General features: G+C 40.8%; 1 protein-coding gene across 1 annotated transcript in view; it reads right to left on the bottom strand.

Annotated features, from left to right (window-relative positions):
- Positions 1-752: 752 nt before the first annotated feature.
- Positions 753-18,071, bottom strand: part of bcas3 (BCAS3 microtubule associated cell migration factor) — a 430,682-nt gene continuing 413,363 nt past the window's right edge. Inside the window, exon 24 of the mRNA XM_083984996.1 lies at positions 753-2,360. Within this exon, the coding sequence (XP_083841122.1) occupies positions 2,212-2,360 (149 nt within the window). The 3' untranslated portion in view covers positions 753-2,211. The remainder of the gene's footprint in view (positions 2,361-18,071) is intronic.

Consider the following 18,071-nt stretch of genomic DNA (forward strand, 5'->3'; position numbering starts at 1 on the left):
ATTTCTGTCAGTGCTGACGTTTACAGCAGCTCATACAACCGGCTCATAATATAGTGAACATATAAGGAGCTAAATATCAAATATGAGCCTGAAGAGACATTAATGTGAGACGTTAAGCTTGTTTTAAACTTTAAACTTACCCTTTAACATTATTAGCCTACTGTCTCATGTTATTATCAGTGTGTATATAATCAGTGTTCATAAAAGCAGCTACACAATAATAACTCATTTCACTTTATTGTCTCTGATGATCATATGTTTGTCTTTTCTGTTGTTGAGATCAAACTTTGTCAAATGTTTTGTTGGAATCAAATAAAAGAAAAAGTTCAAACTACAACCTGCGTTTTCTTCTTCTTTTTTTTCTTTAATTAACTTTAAATAAACATGTTTTTATTTTTACTTTTTCACTCTGCATTCCGTTGCAGCTTTATTTTGAAATCCAGTATTCATCAGTATCAACAGTATATATATATATATATATTTGTGTGGATGTTTTCTATTATTTTTAATTGAACGACTTTAAGCTGATGATGAATTTACAGCATCAAACCAATAATCCACTGCTAATTAAGTTTCATTTGAATTCCTCCAGGAGAAAATCTCCTCCACTCTCTCTGGTTTCTTTTCCTCCTCTGAACAAAAAAGCCCAAAGTCGCCAATAAAACCTCATTTAACTGCCTGTTAAAAATCTGCTGCTAATTAGAGGCGAGAGCTGCCGGTCAGCGAACACACACACACACACACACACACAGTTTCATTTCCTCCATGTTTATTAGCTCTTTATTTGCATGAACACAGGAAAAAAAAGAAAAGTATTTTACAGATCAAATCTTACAGTGAACGACTCACTCACTCACTCACTCACTCAGACACAAAGGATTGTGGGATACGTCTTCTCTGCATGTGAGCCGCTACACAACATATTCAACATTTTTATTAGTTTTTCAGATCCAAGAAAAATAAAACTACAGATTTCTTTTGGTCAAAAAGCAGCACAGTGTTTTTTATTTTATTGATTATTATTAATCTTAGTTTTATTGACCACTGGATTTCATAGAATCAGCTCCATTTCAATACATTGAGCTTAAAAACAAATGTCGAGGCGCTCGGCAACGGTGTCGTTGTCGTCTCATTTACTGCGTCTGTTGTCAAATGTGATTATGTTGGAAATCAAAGGCATGAAAGGAGCAAATTTAATCAAAAACATTTAGTCAGAGGCCACGAGAGCAACACACACACACACACACACACACACACATACACACACATATATGGAAGAATGATGGAGGGAGGGAGGGAGGGGTCAGGAAACATCGTCTGCGTTTATGACTGAACATAACGAGGTGAGGAGCAGGGTCAGGATGATATTAAAAATCTAATATTGAAACCACACACACACACACACACACACACACACTGGTGATGACGAGAGCTTCCAGTTTGGTTCAACATGCAGCTGATCTGACTCCACATAGATTCATGTTCAGTTGGATTAGTTTGGAATGAATTTTGGCTTCAAAATGGTCAAATTCAAAATCAGAGGAATCTTTAAAGGGATAGTTCAACATTTTGGCAAATTGTTTCCATTGCCATAATCCCTATAGTCATAGCAGTAGGTTTGTTACCTTTAATTGTCGGTGTAAGCTATTTTTAGAACGAGATAATAACAGAACGTTACCAGACAGAGTTGTTTTAGAGGGAAATACAAAGACTGCTTGATGAAAAACTGTCCCTGAAGGCAACGCGCATCAGCGGTTTCGCGTGAATTTCCCTCTAAAACAACTCTGTCTGGTAACGTTGTGTTATTATATCATAGTGTGGTGAATGTGCAGGTCACAACTTGTCCACCAGAGCGTTGTGGAGTTGTTGGATTGTGTATTTGATGAGTTTGATGAGGGAAACCAAGAAATCCCATGAGCCTCCGTAGCGTAGCTCTGAGCAGCTCACGGCTCTGCTCCGCCATTCTAAAAATAGCTTGCACCGACAATTAAAGGTAATGAACCTACTGCTATGACTATAGGGATTATGGCAATGGGCCAATTTGCCAAAATGTTGGACTATCCCTTTAATAATAATAATAATAAAAAAAAAAGAAGAAAGAAGAAATGGAAGAAAAAGAAAAAACAACTAAAACATCCAACCTAAGAAAAAACAAAACAAAAGGTTAACACTGTTTGTCTCTGAGTCGGTGCGACGCTGGCTGGAGCTGGTTTAGGGGAAGTTGGTGGGGAAGAGGCTGAGCGGCTGCCCCTCGTTGGTGGGCAGCGGCGAGCGATATCCCTCGAAGTTGCGTGGGATGGAGCCGCTGGTGGAGCCGGAGCTGTTGCTAAGGGTCTCGATGCTGCCCTCCCTCTGCAGCTCTGAGGGGCGAGAGACACAGAGACACAGAGAGAGAGAAAGAGAGAGAGAGAGAGAGAGAGAGAGACGTTAGACCTGTGTGACCTTTGACCCCCCATCAGGTCTGTAGCATGAAGACCTGAATCTGTTTCCACTGACTGACGTCTCCTTCTGTTTGGACTCATCTGGGTTAAAAAAAGAGCAGGGAAGCTTTTCAAAATAAGAGTCTGTACAGCACTGCAAAAAACCTCAAAATCTTACCAAGAATGTTTGTCTTATTTTTTAGTCAAAATGTCTCATTTCTAGTCAAAACAAATCTCATTATACCTAAAATAAGACTCATCACATAAAAAGTAGCTTGTTTTTAGACACTTTTTACTTCTTTCAAGCCTCTTTTTACTTGAAATAAGTAGAAAAATCTGATAGTGGAGCAAGTTTTTCTTTCTTATTATAAACACACAAAAAACTTGCTTTCACTGGCAGATTTTTCTACTTATTTCAAGTGAAAATCTGCTTGAAAGAAGTAAAACGTGTCTAAAAACAAGCTACTTTTTATGTGATGGGTCTTATGTTAGGTATAATGAGATTTGTTTTGACTAGAAATTAGACATTTTGACAAGAATAAGACAAATATTCTTGGAAAGATGTTGAGTTTTTGCAGTGAGGAGAGACAAAGACTAATTGAGAAAACAAAGACGTCACATTAAAAGAGAAAAACTGAAAAGTTTTAAACCAAAGTTAAGATTAAAAAGCATGACCAAAGCACCATATGTTTTACGTCTTTTCAAAATAAAAGAGTCAGAAGATGTGTAAATCCATGTCTAATAATGTAACTGATGGTTCATCCATAATCAATAACCTTTGATCTGCATCAATTTAAAGTTGAATGATAACAACGTTGTTTTGAGCTGTAGATAAACCTGTCATCAATAACCTGTCGATTAGTCTAATAAATAAATGATCAGAACAGCATCAATTAGATTCAACGCACTGATCAATAGAAACACAACAATAAACATCCCATAATGCTCTGGGTGTGACTTGAAGCGTGGGTAAGTGACTGTAAAACATCTTCATCATCCTCCTCAAAACAACAATCAGTTCATCGTTCGTAGCGACCGTTGCCGTGTCAACAGCAGCAACACAGCAACAGTCTTTGTTCTGTCGTTCACTCTCCTGTTTCTGTTCATTTATATTTTTCTATGAGACATAAATATCACAAACACAAGCAGCTGTTCCTAATAAACACAAAGACACCAGCTTTTAACTTCAGTTTAAAATCATACAGGCTTCAGCACATAAATGTATAAAAGTCTTCTCTTGTGTACATTATTCATTTTGAAATAAACTCATCTCAATATAAAGCAATAAAATACATTTATTTATTCATTTATTTGTTAATTTGTGTCTAAATATAAGATATCTAATCTAATTTATTCCATTATTTCTTAGATTATTTTATATTGAGGCGACATAGTGAGTTACTGTATGTTTGTGAAAAACCTCATTCTTTGGGAACAGGAAGTAGCTACATCACCGCCTCCAAATAACAGTAGAAGAAGAGTCCATATTATATATAGGCTAGAGAAACGACATCACTGAGTCGTCTTGCACGCTCTTTCTTCGATTAATTGATTTGTATTTGTGTTTGTGATTAGATTATTATACTGAGGCGACAGAGTGAGGAAAACCTCATTCTTTGGGCACAGGAAGTAGCTACATCACCGCCTCCAAATAACAGTAGAAGAAGAAGAAAAAGAGTTAATATTATATTATTTCCTGCTCCGTTCCAGAGAAACGACATCACCTGAGTCGTCTCACACGCTCTTTCTTTGATTGATTGATTTGTATTTGTGTCTATGAATGAGTGGGCGGTGTTTAAAATAAAATTAACTAACACCAGGTATGAACACTAACAGCTCCTCCTCCTCCACTGAGCCTGTTGCCCCCCCCACTTGCCCCTGCTGCAGTGTTATTGTCACTGTGAGCCGCCGACTAAAGCCCGACAGGCCTTTTCTAGTGCTGCCTAATCCACCTCATTGTGTGACGACTACACAGCCATTCAACAAGTCTTAACCTCTCACCCCCCCCTCACCCTCTCCCCCTCCCCTCACACACACACACACACACACACACACACACACACACACACACACACACACACACACACACACACACACACACACACACACACACACACACACACACACACACACACACACACACACACACACAGACAGACAGACACACACACACACCCCGCCCCTCTACAGCCCTGATCTCTTCCTCTGGGGCTGATGTCTCTGTGTAAACTAATATGGTTGTGATGTGTAGATAAAGTTTCTGCGACACCTGAGCTGAAGCTGCTGCGGACGTTTTTTTTTATTTTATTGAATATTAATCAGCTCAGATTCAATAATAAAAATATAAAACCGGTTTACAAGTCGTCTCCAGATGTTGGACCTGCAGCTCGACCTCCTCAGGACCTCTGGGTTCTGGGATCTGGACTCCTAAACCTAATCCTAAACCCTGATTTCAAAATAAAAGCCCTAGAGGAAATCCAGCGCCGGAGAATGTGAAGAATCTGAGACACATCTAACGACACGGTGACGAGTTCAAAGCTCGTCAGCCAATCGGACACAGAGGGAGCGGTCAGAGTCGGGTCGGGTCGGCCCCTCGGCTGTGAACAGGCCTTAATCCTCTTATACTCACACACACACACACACACACACACACACATGTACAGACACACACACACACTTTCATTTTCATACAAACACACAGGCTGACTCTGCTCTCACACGCAGAGAAAAACAAACAAACACGTCGACTTTCACGTCGACTGATTCAGAGGAATTATTAGTTGTTGTTTTTTTGTTTTTTTACAGTGTGTGAACGAGGAGACGATTCAGTTACAGATATTTATTAATATTTTATATGAGATACGTCAAATAAATGTGATAGTATTCTCATGTCACTGTCTTTATAAACACGTCCTGTTATTTTGACCTTTGACTCTCAGTCTCAGTCTAAACGTCTCTCATGTTTTTTTTTATTATTTTTTATTCCCAACACAGCCACGAGGCCTTCGAGGGTTTCTGGACAATGTTATCACTGTTTTTGGTTCATGTACAATAAAGCTATATTTGAATAAAGCCAACAAAGATATTGATTGAACAAATAATAAACTGTCAAATTAATTTGTGAATTACACTTGATAATGTTGATTAAATATTTTGATCAAAGGGTTGTGTAGGTTCGATTCCCAGCTCCTCTGGTTTATAAGTGCTGTTACATGTGATATAAAGTAAAAATTTACAACAAGCAGCAGATTTGTCCTTTAATTAAACACTGTAAAAAATGACTCTAAGGTTCATTTACAACAAATAAAAACATGTTTGATTGTGATGAACTATTTTAACTTATTTAAAGATGATCACATTCAACAGATCAACAGAATATTTACTGAAGAATTCAGATGATAAATTTCACTAATAAACTTATTGATACACAAAGTTCTACACTGATATTTGGTTATTGAGTTACTGATGAAGTGATATTGATCTAAAATAGAATAAAACCTAAAGCAACAAACAACTTGTTTGTATTTTCTAGTAAAAAAAAAGTTTGTTTTCTTTTTTACTTTGTATTTATTTATGGATTGAATTATTTATTTCTGTGTTTATTTATTTATACTGCTGTAATTTTGTGAACCTGCCCTTCAAAATAAAAGTCATGAACCTCATATTGTTGTTTTTATATTATTACATTAATACATGTTGTTATCACTGACAGAGATGAAGGAGAACTGACCTCCATTCTGTCGGTATGTGTGTGTGTGCGTGTGTGTGTGTGTGTGTTTCTACTCAGGATGCATTCAGGCGCAGCGCTGAGCGTAGGTCACCTGTGTTTTGGCTGAGAGCCCGTTGCACAATCGGCACAGTTACACAAGTGAGGCGGAGAAAATGGACGTGAGGCGTAGAAACCGTGTTAGTGCTGCGACTGCACACCTGACACACACACACACACACCTGACATACAGACACACACACAGATGCCGATCTGGTCGACTGACGTGTGAGACGACGACTGTGAAATACGACTGAAACGCTGTCTCTCTGTGAACGCACTTCTGTGAGTCTGACTGGAGCTGTAACCGTGACCATATTATGGGATGTGATGAGTCAGCACTGTCTTCTGAGGAAGAGTGTGAAAATCTAGAAAGAGAAAGTCGAGATTTATTGACCTATTTCTTTAATTAATTTAATTCGACGACTGTTTATACAGTTCCCTCTTCTGATTGGCTGACAGGATCTGGATCATTAGGAAAATACTTGTACAGGTCCTCGTCTCTAATGTTTCTATATATTCTATTTTCCTGATGTTTAATGATTGGGGTCGTTAATAAAGTAAAAAACAACAATTGTTGATCTGCTGGAGACTGTGGACGGTTGTGACATCACAAAGTGACAGGAAGTCCTGACGGCTGGTTGTAAGGCTCAGTTTCTGAATACAGGCTGTGTGCATTTCTCTGTTGACTGAGGCTTTGATACTTTCACGGTATTAATATAGAACCTAGAGCTGCTTTATAATCACACTACACATGGACATCTACCTTTATACTGTATGGAGCCTTAACACAAACATCTACCTTTATACTGTATGGAGCTTTAACACAAACATCTACCTTTATACTGTATGGAGCTTTAACACAAACATATACCTTTATACTGTATGGAGCTTTAACACAAACATATACCTTTATACTGTATGGAGCTTTAACACAAATGTCTACCTTTATACCGTATGGAGCTTTAACACAAACATCTACCTTTATACCGTATGGAGCTTTAACACAAACGTCTACCTTTATACCGTATGGAGCTTTAACACAAACGTCTACCTTTATACCGTATGGAGCTTTAACACAAACATCTACCTTTATACCGTATGGAGCTTTAACACAAACATCTACCTTTATACCGTATGGAGCTTTAACACAAACATCTACCTTTATACCGTATGGAGCTTTAACACAAACGTCTACCTTTATACCGTATGGAGCTTTAACACAAATGTCTACCTTTATACTGTATGGAGCTTTAACACAAACATCTACCTTTATACCGTATGGAGCTTTAATACAAACATCTACCTTTATACCGTATGGAGCTTTAACACAAACATCTACCTTTATACTGTATGGAGCTTTAACACAAACATCTACCTTTATATGAAGGAGCTTTAGCACCTGTCACCTGGAGCTGAGGTTGTTTCTACTTGTGGTGATAATGGTGATGAAATGACGTTTTAATCCAGAGTGATGATGTTTCACTCTGACGATCACATCTGAAATATTTGGTTCTACTGTGAAGTTATGACTGAATATCTCGACTTCAGCTGCACGAATGATATATACAGTATATACACACACATATATATATATATAAAAACCCAGCATTAACAGTGAGGCGTTCCAGATGTTGTGCAGATGAGAGCACAGTGTCAGCGTCAGCAAGTGAGACGTCGCTCTGCACAATCCTTAGAAAGCTGTCCAGTTGGACGACTGAGTCCACATTAGAGGGAAAGCTCATTAACATCCACCGGAGATCATCCTGATGGACTGTGAAAAGCCAGGCTTAACACACCCTGCTGCGTAAAGGCCAGCGCACAGCACCACAGCTGGCGACACACACACACACACACACACACACACACACACACACACACACACACACACACACACACACACACACACACACACACACACACACACACACACACACACACACACACACACGAGAATAGGTGGCATGTGCAGGGTTCAACTGGAGCCACGTGATTGGACGCTGAAACTTCACTTCATCGCTTCTGTTTCTGTTTCTGTTTCTGTTTTGGTTCGTACACGGGAACATTCAGCCGCCGCTCGTTCTCCAGTCTCGCTCCATCATCACGTCCCGACTCCCCGTCACCTCCCGGCCAATCAGGAGGCTCCGTCACTAACCTCCTGTTTGACCTGAGCCTGAGCGGCTCCTCCCATGAATCCTGCCTCTCAGCAGCTTGTGTGATTAGGGAACAAATGAAAAGAAAGTCAGTGATTGATGAGGCTCGCTCGGCTCTTTGAGCGCCGACTCTCTCTGCGTCTCCTCTGGCCGTACATCCTGAGCCACGCCGCCGCCGCCGGCCCCGCCTCCCTCAGCGGCCTCCTCATTAGAGGGTGTTAGAGAAGGTGCCAACAACGGGCCGGGGAACTCCTGACACCCGACGACGGCCGCTTTGAATTAGGCCTCTAATGAAAACCTAGTGGTGACCGAGGCTGCACCGACACACTGAGCTGAACGCTGCTGCAACAACACACACACACACACACACACACCGGTCTGTACAATCAATGACACACATGTACAACCAACTACAAGTTAAAGCACCTGAGATCATGCACAGGCAAAGAAAAACCATCATTTACTACTAGAATTACAACCTGAGAGTCGTGTCCCTCCGCCAACCAGCCTCTCTGCAGGAAACAGTCCCAGTACTCGACTTTTCACTGCAAAAACTCAACATCTTACCAAGACTATTTGTCTTATTTCTAGTCAAAACAAATCTCATTCTACTTAAAATAAGACTCATCACATAAAAAGTAGCTTGTTTTTAGACACTTTTTACTTCTTTCAAGCCTCTTTTTACTTGAAATAAGTAGGAAAATCTGACAAGCACAAAAAACTTGCTTTCGCTGGCAGATTTTTCTACTTGTTGCAAGTGAAAATTAGTTTGAAACAAGTGAAAATGTCTAAAAACAAGTGAATGTTTAGGTGATGAGTCTCATTTAAAGCTTCAGTTGGTAACAATTATTCAGTCATATTTGCTGGAACTGTCACTATATTCTGATAGTTGGACATTAAATGGGTAATTTAGGGCAAAATCCAACTCCTCTGGCTCCACCTACAGCCTGTAATCGTATTTGCCAGAATCCACCGCGACCGACGATTCTCCTCCAATCAGGTAGAGGGAGCAGGAGGAGCGGCCAATCGCAGCTCGTACACGTCGTAGTAAGCTGACGAAAGTAAAGGTAAAGTCCGCGATTTGGTCAGAAATTTCAAGACGATACACCTTCAGCTCCCTCTTTTCACTTCTGTCAACCCCCCTCCCCCTGTGTTGGGTGAGAGAGAGGCGAGATCGTTATGGAGTCTCCGGTTGCTATGGATACGGTACGTCTTCTGTGGGTGCGTTTATGGCTAATTTGCGGAGTTTACTTTCACTTTCGTCAACTTACCAACTGTAGCTTTAAAGTGGAAAGAGATTAGTTTTGACTAGAAATGAGACATTTTGACAAGAAATACGACAAATATTCTTTGATTAGATTTCGAGTTTTTGCAGTGTAGAATTACAACCCCGAGAGTTGTATCCCTCCGCCAACCAGCCTCTCTGCAGGAAACCGTCCTAGTCTCTGCACCACCAAATTATAACCAGAGGAGTTTCTGCAGAATATTATGATGTCACAATGAGGTCGACCTCATTGAGGCGGTTTACTCTGGAGTCCAACTTCACCTTTGTGCCAAGCGATTGAAGTTTCCTCACACTCACGACGCCCAAACTGTGATTTGTGAGGTCACAACAACCTCAACTTTTCACTGCAAAAACTCAAATATCTTACCAAGAATATTTGTCTTATTTCTAGTCAAAATGTCATTTCAAGTCAAAACAAATCTAATTTTATTTAAAACAAGACTCATCACATAAAAAGTAGCTTGTTTTTAGACACTTTTTACTTCTTTCAAGCTGATTTTCACTTGAAATAAGTAGAAAAATTCTGATAGTGATCAAGTTTTTCTTTCTTATTACAAGCACAAAAAAACTTGCTTTCACTGGCAGGTTTTTCTACTTGTTTCAAGTGAAAATTAGTTTGAAACATGTGAAAATGTCTAAAAACAAGTGAGTGTTTAGGTGATGAGTCTCATTTAAAGTGGAAAGAGATTAGTTTTGACTAGAAATGAGACATTTTGACAAGAAATAAGACAAATATTCTTGGAAAGATTTTGAGTTTTTGCAGTGTTGGCCTTTAATCACCAAACTCTAATCAGCCGGTGCAGTTCCCTCCGGTCGCTACTGAGATATCGTCTTGAGGAGAACGGGTTCCTCGCTAAACTCCTCAGACTTTGAGTTTACATCAAGAAGCATCAGATCAATCAACCTCTCTTCTTCTTCTCTTCCTCTTTGTCTCCTCCTTCCCCTTTGTCTTCTCCTCCTCTTTGTCTCCTCTCTGTCTGAAGCCGACGCTGCTCCTGTCGTCTGCCGTGATGCAGAGTGAGCTTTGTTTTTCTTTCCTACACGGATCAACAAAGAGCTGCGGGGCTCAGATAAGCATTTTAGAAAAGACGGAGCATCAACAGTAAGCACATTCAAACAGTCCTGCGTGTGTCAGCACTTCACTGCCTCACCTGAACACACACACACACACACACACGCACACACGCACACGCACGCACACGCACGCGCGGTTTGACGGGCTCTGACAGACATGTTGGGACTCATGGTTTGGGACAGGACGGCTGGTCTCAGCTGGAAGAGGCTGCTGGTGTTGGTGTCTGCTGACGACGCTGATGGACGGGGACGACGTCAGGAGGCTGTCGCTCGCCATTACATCACACAGCTGACCCCCCAACACACACACACAGACACACACACACACACACACACACACACACACACACACACACACACACACACACACACACACACACACACACACTGAGGTCCAGGCCGGTTAAAGCTGCTGTCGAACACGAGGAGAGCTCCGTCTGAGTCGGCTCGATTCAGAGAGAAGAGAAGGTTCATTCAGTTTGTTCTGCTCCTTCTATACATACAATACAACACATCGTCTTCAGCCTCTAGAAAGAATAAATGTCTTTAATCTACGTCTTCAGAAACTAAATTTGACACTGGCAGGTTTGGATTAAAGTAAATACCGTACTTTCCGGACTATAGAGCGGACCTGAGTATAAGCGGCACCAGCTAAATTTTAAAAGAAAATACATATATAGGCCGCACTTGAATATAAGTGGCAGGTTTTCATGTTGTAACATGAGATATTTACACAGAAAGACAGTATAGGGAACTGTGCAAGTCTGATCACTTTTCCGCTGTTTTGGTTACGTTCCTCTCCTCCATGTGCATTTGTTTACAACGAAGCCGACGAAAAATCAATAAATGGAGCGGTGGATAAGGTTACATAACATATACGATGTTACGGTGTGTGTGTTTGTGTAGTCTTAACCGTCATGAACAAAAGGTTACGGGTTACGGGCGGCTAAAAAAGTTTAAAAAAGACGACATTTTAGGGAATTGGCTAAAATGAACAACAGTCACTACGACCACATGTTGTTGAGATTCAACATTTGAAAACCTCCTTATGGACAGTGTCGGTTCGGATCGCGACCCCTCTGGTAACGGTTTCAATCAGCTGTAACTCCCTAACGAGACACTGGACACTAATAAAACCTGGTGCTTCATGTTTATATTAATTTATTCTAATAGAGAAAATCATCAAACCTGACTACAGACCGAAGACGTTCCAATAAAATCGCACCTGGCAACCCATTGGAAAAGAAATCGCCAAAAACTCAGAGCAGCTTCTCTGGAACGGATCTAGAAGACGTTGTTTGAAGGTCCAGGTTGTTCTGCACGTTTGGACGGTTTGACAACACAACATCAGGTCTGTGGTGACCTTCTTGGTTTTAAATTTCTAAGATATTTAGTCTGAGTCCAGGAGAAACCTCATGAGAATCTTCCTTCTCAATAAAAGGGGTTAACCTATGGAACACTTTACCCACTCACCTGAAACTGGAGACTGACACAAACTCATTTAACAGAGGATTAAAAGCAAAACAACAATGCTCACATGTATAAATATGGACGTTTTCATTGTTACTATTTTTACTGTTAGGATCATGATTTCTGTTTGCTCAATCTCCTCTCGTTGATCTTGTGCTCTGTATTTTTTAGTATGCTACTGTCATGATGTAGTGTCATGCACTTGGTTTTATCTCATACTGTTGATAATATGTTCTGTATTTTTAGATTAGCCGCCTATGGACTGGTGTTGAAAATTAGCAAAGCATCTGGTCTGTCCACTGGAACAGTCTCAATGTATTTGTGATGTCCATATCAAATAAATAAATAAACATAACATAACATAACATAACATAACATAACATAACATAACATAACATCAGGCCACAGACCAGACCCAGGTAACGTCTCTGGAACAGACGCTGTTTTTCTGAAGATGCTAAAAGTGGCCTGATGTTTCTGTCATGGTTGAATCACACATCGCACACACACACCAGACACACAAACATTAACTCGCTGCTATGTTGGGTCTCTGCTATGTTTGTTTGTTTCCTCAGGAACAAGTGTGAAACCAGAGCGGCGGCAAATGAAAGCAAACTCGTGTAGATGAACACGACTCCATTAAGCAACAACAGCAGCAGTGCACTGTGGGTACTCGTGTACAGGTTAACCCTGAGAGACACACACACAAACACAAACACACAAACACAGACACACAAACAGTCAGCAAAGGGTCAAAAGGGAAAAAGTTCATTCCTTTGACAGGCCGATGAGTGGGAGAGAAAGAGCGACGTCCATTACGTATGGATTCTTTATGTCCAGTATAAAGCTGCTCGTCTCTGAACGGAGCTGTTGTTGTTGTTGAGTCTGAATCGGCATCCGGCTCTTAACCTGGGCTTTGACCTTTTCACAAACACAATTTCCTTTATCTGCTTTCATGTGAGGCACTTAATACTTGATTTGACCGGGTTAGACGCGGGTCAGCAGAGCACAAGTGGAGGGCTTTTATTTTGAAGAGCCAACACACCGGTGTCGTCGCAGCACATTGATGCTGCATCACGTCCGTACTGTCAGTGATAGACAACAAAATGCACAATCATAAAGACATGAGGTCATCATAAAGGTCACAACCCCCCCCCCAGTCAACAACACACAGGAAACAGAAACCTCCAAATGAAAGGTCTGGACTTCAAAACTGATTGATGCTGAACAGAAATTATACTTTTTTCCTCGTCGACACAATAAAATACAAAATAACAAAGTAGAATTTTATCATTTTTTGCAAATTTATTTAAAAAAAAATGAAAAACTGACTCTCATCTATAAACATATTCAGACCCTCTCGTCATTTGCTGCTTCCTGATTGGTGTAGTTACAGTGGAGACTCAACAGGATGTCCAAGCAATGTTCTGTAGACCTTCACAATATAACGTTGATTGTGAAAAAAATAATATATTATATAATTAATTCTATTTTTATTGGATGTACTGTATAAGATGTATCTACATTTGAAAAATATTAAAAATCCAAAAGATTTTTTTGATGTTGTTTTTATTTTTACTCTGATTGATGCACTTTTATTTATTTAGATCGTCATAATAACTGAGAGTTAACTAGTGTTTTACCAAGGATGTAAATTCATAAAACATATTACATTTTACCAATTTATCTCCTTTACCTTAAGTGAATATAAATAACTGCAGGGATTGAAGATATAAAACTGTAGAGGAGACAGGGATTAAGGTCTCTGGATAAATCTGATGAATCATAATGACTTTGTTTTGAAACAAGACAATCGTCAGAAAACTCAGGTCTGTGATCCACTTCAACTCAACAAACCACCACCGGCCTGGCCATGGTAACCAAGGTCCAAATGAAAATGATTATTGTATGATTTCATTCACTGCTACAAAATAATACTAATAATAACCTTTTTCATAATGAATCACGATACATAATAAACAATCTCCATGTAACAGACCTCCATGTCAGAAAAGTCAAGTTTCTGGAGTCTTTTTTAACTCCTTTATTCCATCTTTTCTTATCTTATTGTATCTCATTTTATTTGTTTATATCATGTATAACATCCTTTTATTTATTTCTAACTGCATTCTGCACTTTAACTTGAGTCCTCCTGGTCTCAGTTTGTTGTTGTATTGCCTGTGTTGCTGTATCATTCTTATGATTTTATGGCATTTATGACACACTCTTGTGTTTTTAAACGTGTTGTATAAATAAAGTTATCATTATTATTATTATTTTGTGACAACTAAAGTCAAGATTCAGATTTACCACAGGACACAAACGCATCACCTCAAAACAACTTCACTAACACGCCAACAAACATGCAACATCTTCACGTCACCTCCTCCTGTGAAGAAGCTTTGAATATTCAGACGTTTTTTACTGAAGCATCGAAGCTCAAACAGCTGTAATGTCTTCTCACACACACACACACACACACACACACACACACACACACACACACACACACACACACACACACACACACACACACACTGGTTGTTGACAGGAAGCTCCAGTGTTGTGGGAAGCCGCCTGGCTCGGCTCGGCTCGGCTCAGCTGCATCTCCACTATGTGTCCCATCACTTATTCATGGCTCCATATTTTATTGATACACACACTGGAATGCTGGGTCATGTCAGGAGAGAAAGTGTGTGTGTGTCTGTGTGTGTGTGTGTGAGTAATATATGTGTATACATGAGAGTCGGTGTGACAGGGTGTGAGCAGGACGTGTGTATACATGAGTGTGTGAGCTCTCAAACACACATTATCTGTGTGAGGTGTGACTGATGCACATGTGTGTGAAGACAAACACTGTGTAAGTGTGTAAGTGTGTGTGTGTGTGTGTGTGTGTGTGTGTGTGTGTGTGTGTGTGTGTGTGTGTGTATTACAGACACATCATATATGTTCCAGTCCATCTATGGTGTTGCATAAATAATGATTAATGATCCACATTAACTTCTTTTCCCTCATATAAGAAGCAGAAGTGAATCAATGTGTCGGACGTCACAACAAGTTCTGACTAATCTACAACAAATGGGCCAGATCGCTCAAAAAAAGACATGGCCGCCATAACCGTCAATCACAACACCTCACCGAGGGGGCGGGGCTTAGAGGAACCCTCTCTGGAGCTAAGACGAGTTTAGAAATGAGTTGTGAAAAGTCACCGCGGTAACGCAGTGAGGAGGAATGGAGCGTTACACTGATGCTGCATTCACCTAGCCTGGTTGGCACGACTTTCCAATGTTGATACCAGGGGTCGCGTTAACCGGATATTTTCCGTCATTGACCGTTTTTTTAAAACGGTGACGGAAAGATTTTGAGGCCATCCGTCATTTTGACAGATTGCAATTCACAGCCATGGCTGTCTGGCCATGTGCATTTGTTTACAATGAAGCCAGAGGATAATCAATAAATGGAGCAGTGGATAACGATATAAAACATATACAATGTCACAAAGTCACTACGGTGAGAATTAGATTAAAAAATAAAAAAAAAACCTCACAGCTGGCTGGTGCGCTCAGTAGAAAACGCTGTAGTACCTCCTCCAGGCCTGTGTGGAGCGTGTGTGGAGCTGTAGCGCTGCCACACATAAACACTAACAACAGAGAAGAAGACAGAAAGCTTCCCCGCAGTATTCAAACTCCTTCAAGTGGATTAAATGTTGACTGGGAGTCGTGTCAGTGCAAATATGACGGTCGATAATGATTTAACGGGCGAGATTTAGCTGCAGTGTCCGAGGGACCGGCAGTAGTCAGCTGTTAAGTTACGTAGCTGTAGCTACATAGCGGTGTGTCTCGGTACAGGTAGAGCGGTGGGGGTAGGACATTCGCCGCGCACAACTCTTCTAAAGGTAACGTTAAGCCTTCTTTTAATGTATTTTGCCCGCCGTGGCATTGTTTATAACACTTAAAGCTGAGTGGGTCTTGTCCTGTCTGAATTTGTGCTGCGTCTGGCTGTGTGGTCTATAGCTTCAGTTGTTTCAGTGATGCGCAATGGCTGCGTGCGTGCGTAAAAGAGAAATGAGAGGCACAGAGAGAGAGAGAGAGCTAACGCCAGTGCACTATGCGGTGCCTATGTGAAAACGTGCTCCTTTGGATGTTTTGGTATAACACATGGGTTAGCATGTTGATTGTTGACAGAAAACTGATGTCATCTAACGTTGTATTTAGATGTTGAGTGGCAGAAAGTGACCCCGCATTCACTGACTGACCCACGGTTAGATGTGCTCTGACGCCGACTCTGCTCCGGAGCATTCTCTGTTCAATTTGTTTGGACTTGATATGAATTAAACATGAATTAAAATTGAATGCTATTGAATATGGCATTATTATCATTTAAAAAAAATTAAAGTGACCGGTAAAAATAGATTATGACGGATTTTTTATGACCCCGTCAGTCAAAATGACCGGCGACGAAAAAGTCTAGCGCAACCTCTGGTTGATACTCAGCATTGGGTCTGGCCAAGACGTTAAGAGAATCCATTTCTCAAAGCGCATCCTTCAAACCTGGTTTACCCGCCCCCCTCAAATGCCTCAGTCTGCTATTGGTCGAAGCCAGAATAGGCGGTGTCGAAGCTTAAACCAATCACACCGCTCTTGTCCGCTGCTCCATGCTGCTGTTTACAATGAGGTTCCGGTCGCTGCTCTACTGCAACACGCCTCTACCCAGAGCCGTTGGAGAGGCTCGACGTTGATTGGCTCTCGAAAAAGAGGGTGGAGTTCCCGAAAATTCGGGAGACAGAAATCCAGTTAATAGCACGGTTGGCCAGACTAGAAGTCAGCAGCGCTTTTGCGAGGCGTGACGTCACTAGTGTGGGCGCGACCAGGCTAGCATTCACCTGCAGTCGGGCAGACAGTGGGTCAGATAAACAATACCACATCGCCATGGCAACATATTGTCATGTGTATTGTTTTGCCTCGTGCTGACGGACCACTTGTTTACATAGACGCTTGTTTATGCCGTTAACGTGCAGCGGCTGTCGTCCGTCTGCCGTCTGCCCAATTTCATGTGAATGCAGCATGAAAAATACCATACAACCGCAACGCTAGATGGGAGTAATTCCTACACAATGTACCTTTAACTATAAACAAAAACTGATCAACACGTTGATTTTCTATTGATCCACCAACAGTAAATCGCTGCTGCTGATATTAACCCTTTATTGGTCACTGGTTTAAATATGGAAATTCAACATTTCAATCCTGGACCATGATTGGAGCAAGTTTTTTCTTTTAATGTTTTCACTATAAATTAAGGTCAGTGATGTAACCAAATACAATTCTTCACCATTTACCTAATATTCAAAATGTGTACCTATATAAAGCGGCTTTTTTAAAACATAAAAATGTGATGTATGAAAAAAAAAGCTAAAATATTTATTCTAAACTTCAGAACTTGGCTTTAACTTCAATAATTTCTCACAAATCAGTTCCCGTGCTGTTGTTAAATTGGCTGTGAGGTCATTTTAACTCAGCCTCCTGATTGGCGCGGCCCTATCTGTCAATCAAATGCTGGGATCGTCGTGGAGACGCAGCCTCCACAGGATGAAACATATCTATCTGGTGCAAAAACACCTGAAAACAACCTGCTGCACCTGCGCGCGCACACACACACTTGTGCTGCACTGACATATTTTCCAGCCTGACGATGGAGTGTGTGATCTCTCTCTCTCTCTCTCCTGTCGTGACTCCGCTCGTCTTTGTTCGGCTTCTCGTCGCTTGCGGCCTTTTTTTTTTTTTTTTTCTCCTTTGTTGTTGCCGTGGCAGCGCCGCTTCACTCTCACACACACACACACACACACACATACACACACGGATGTTTTCACACTGAAGAGTCCGAACTGGGTCACATGACACATC

Source organism: Trachurus trachurus (assembly GCF_905171665.1).
Source record: "Trachurus trachurus genome assembly, chromosome: 13".
Taxonomy (NCBI): domain Eukaryota; kingdom Metazoa; phylum Chordata; class Actinopteri; order Carangiformes; family Carangidae; genus Trachurus; species Trachurus trachurus.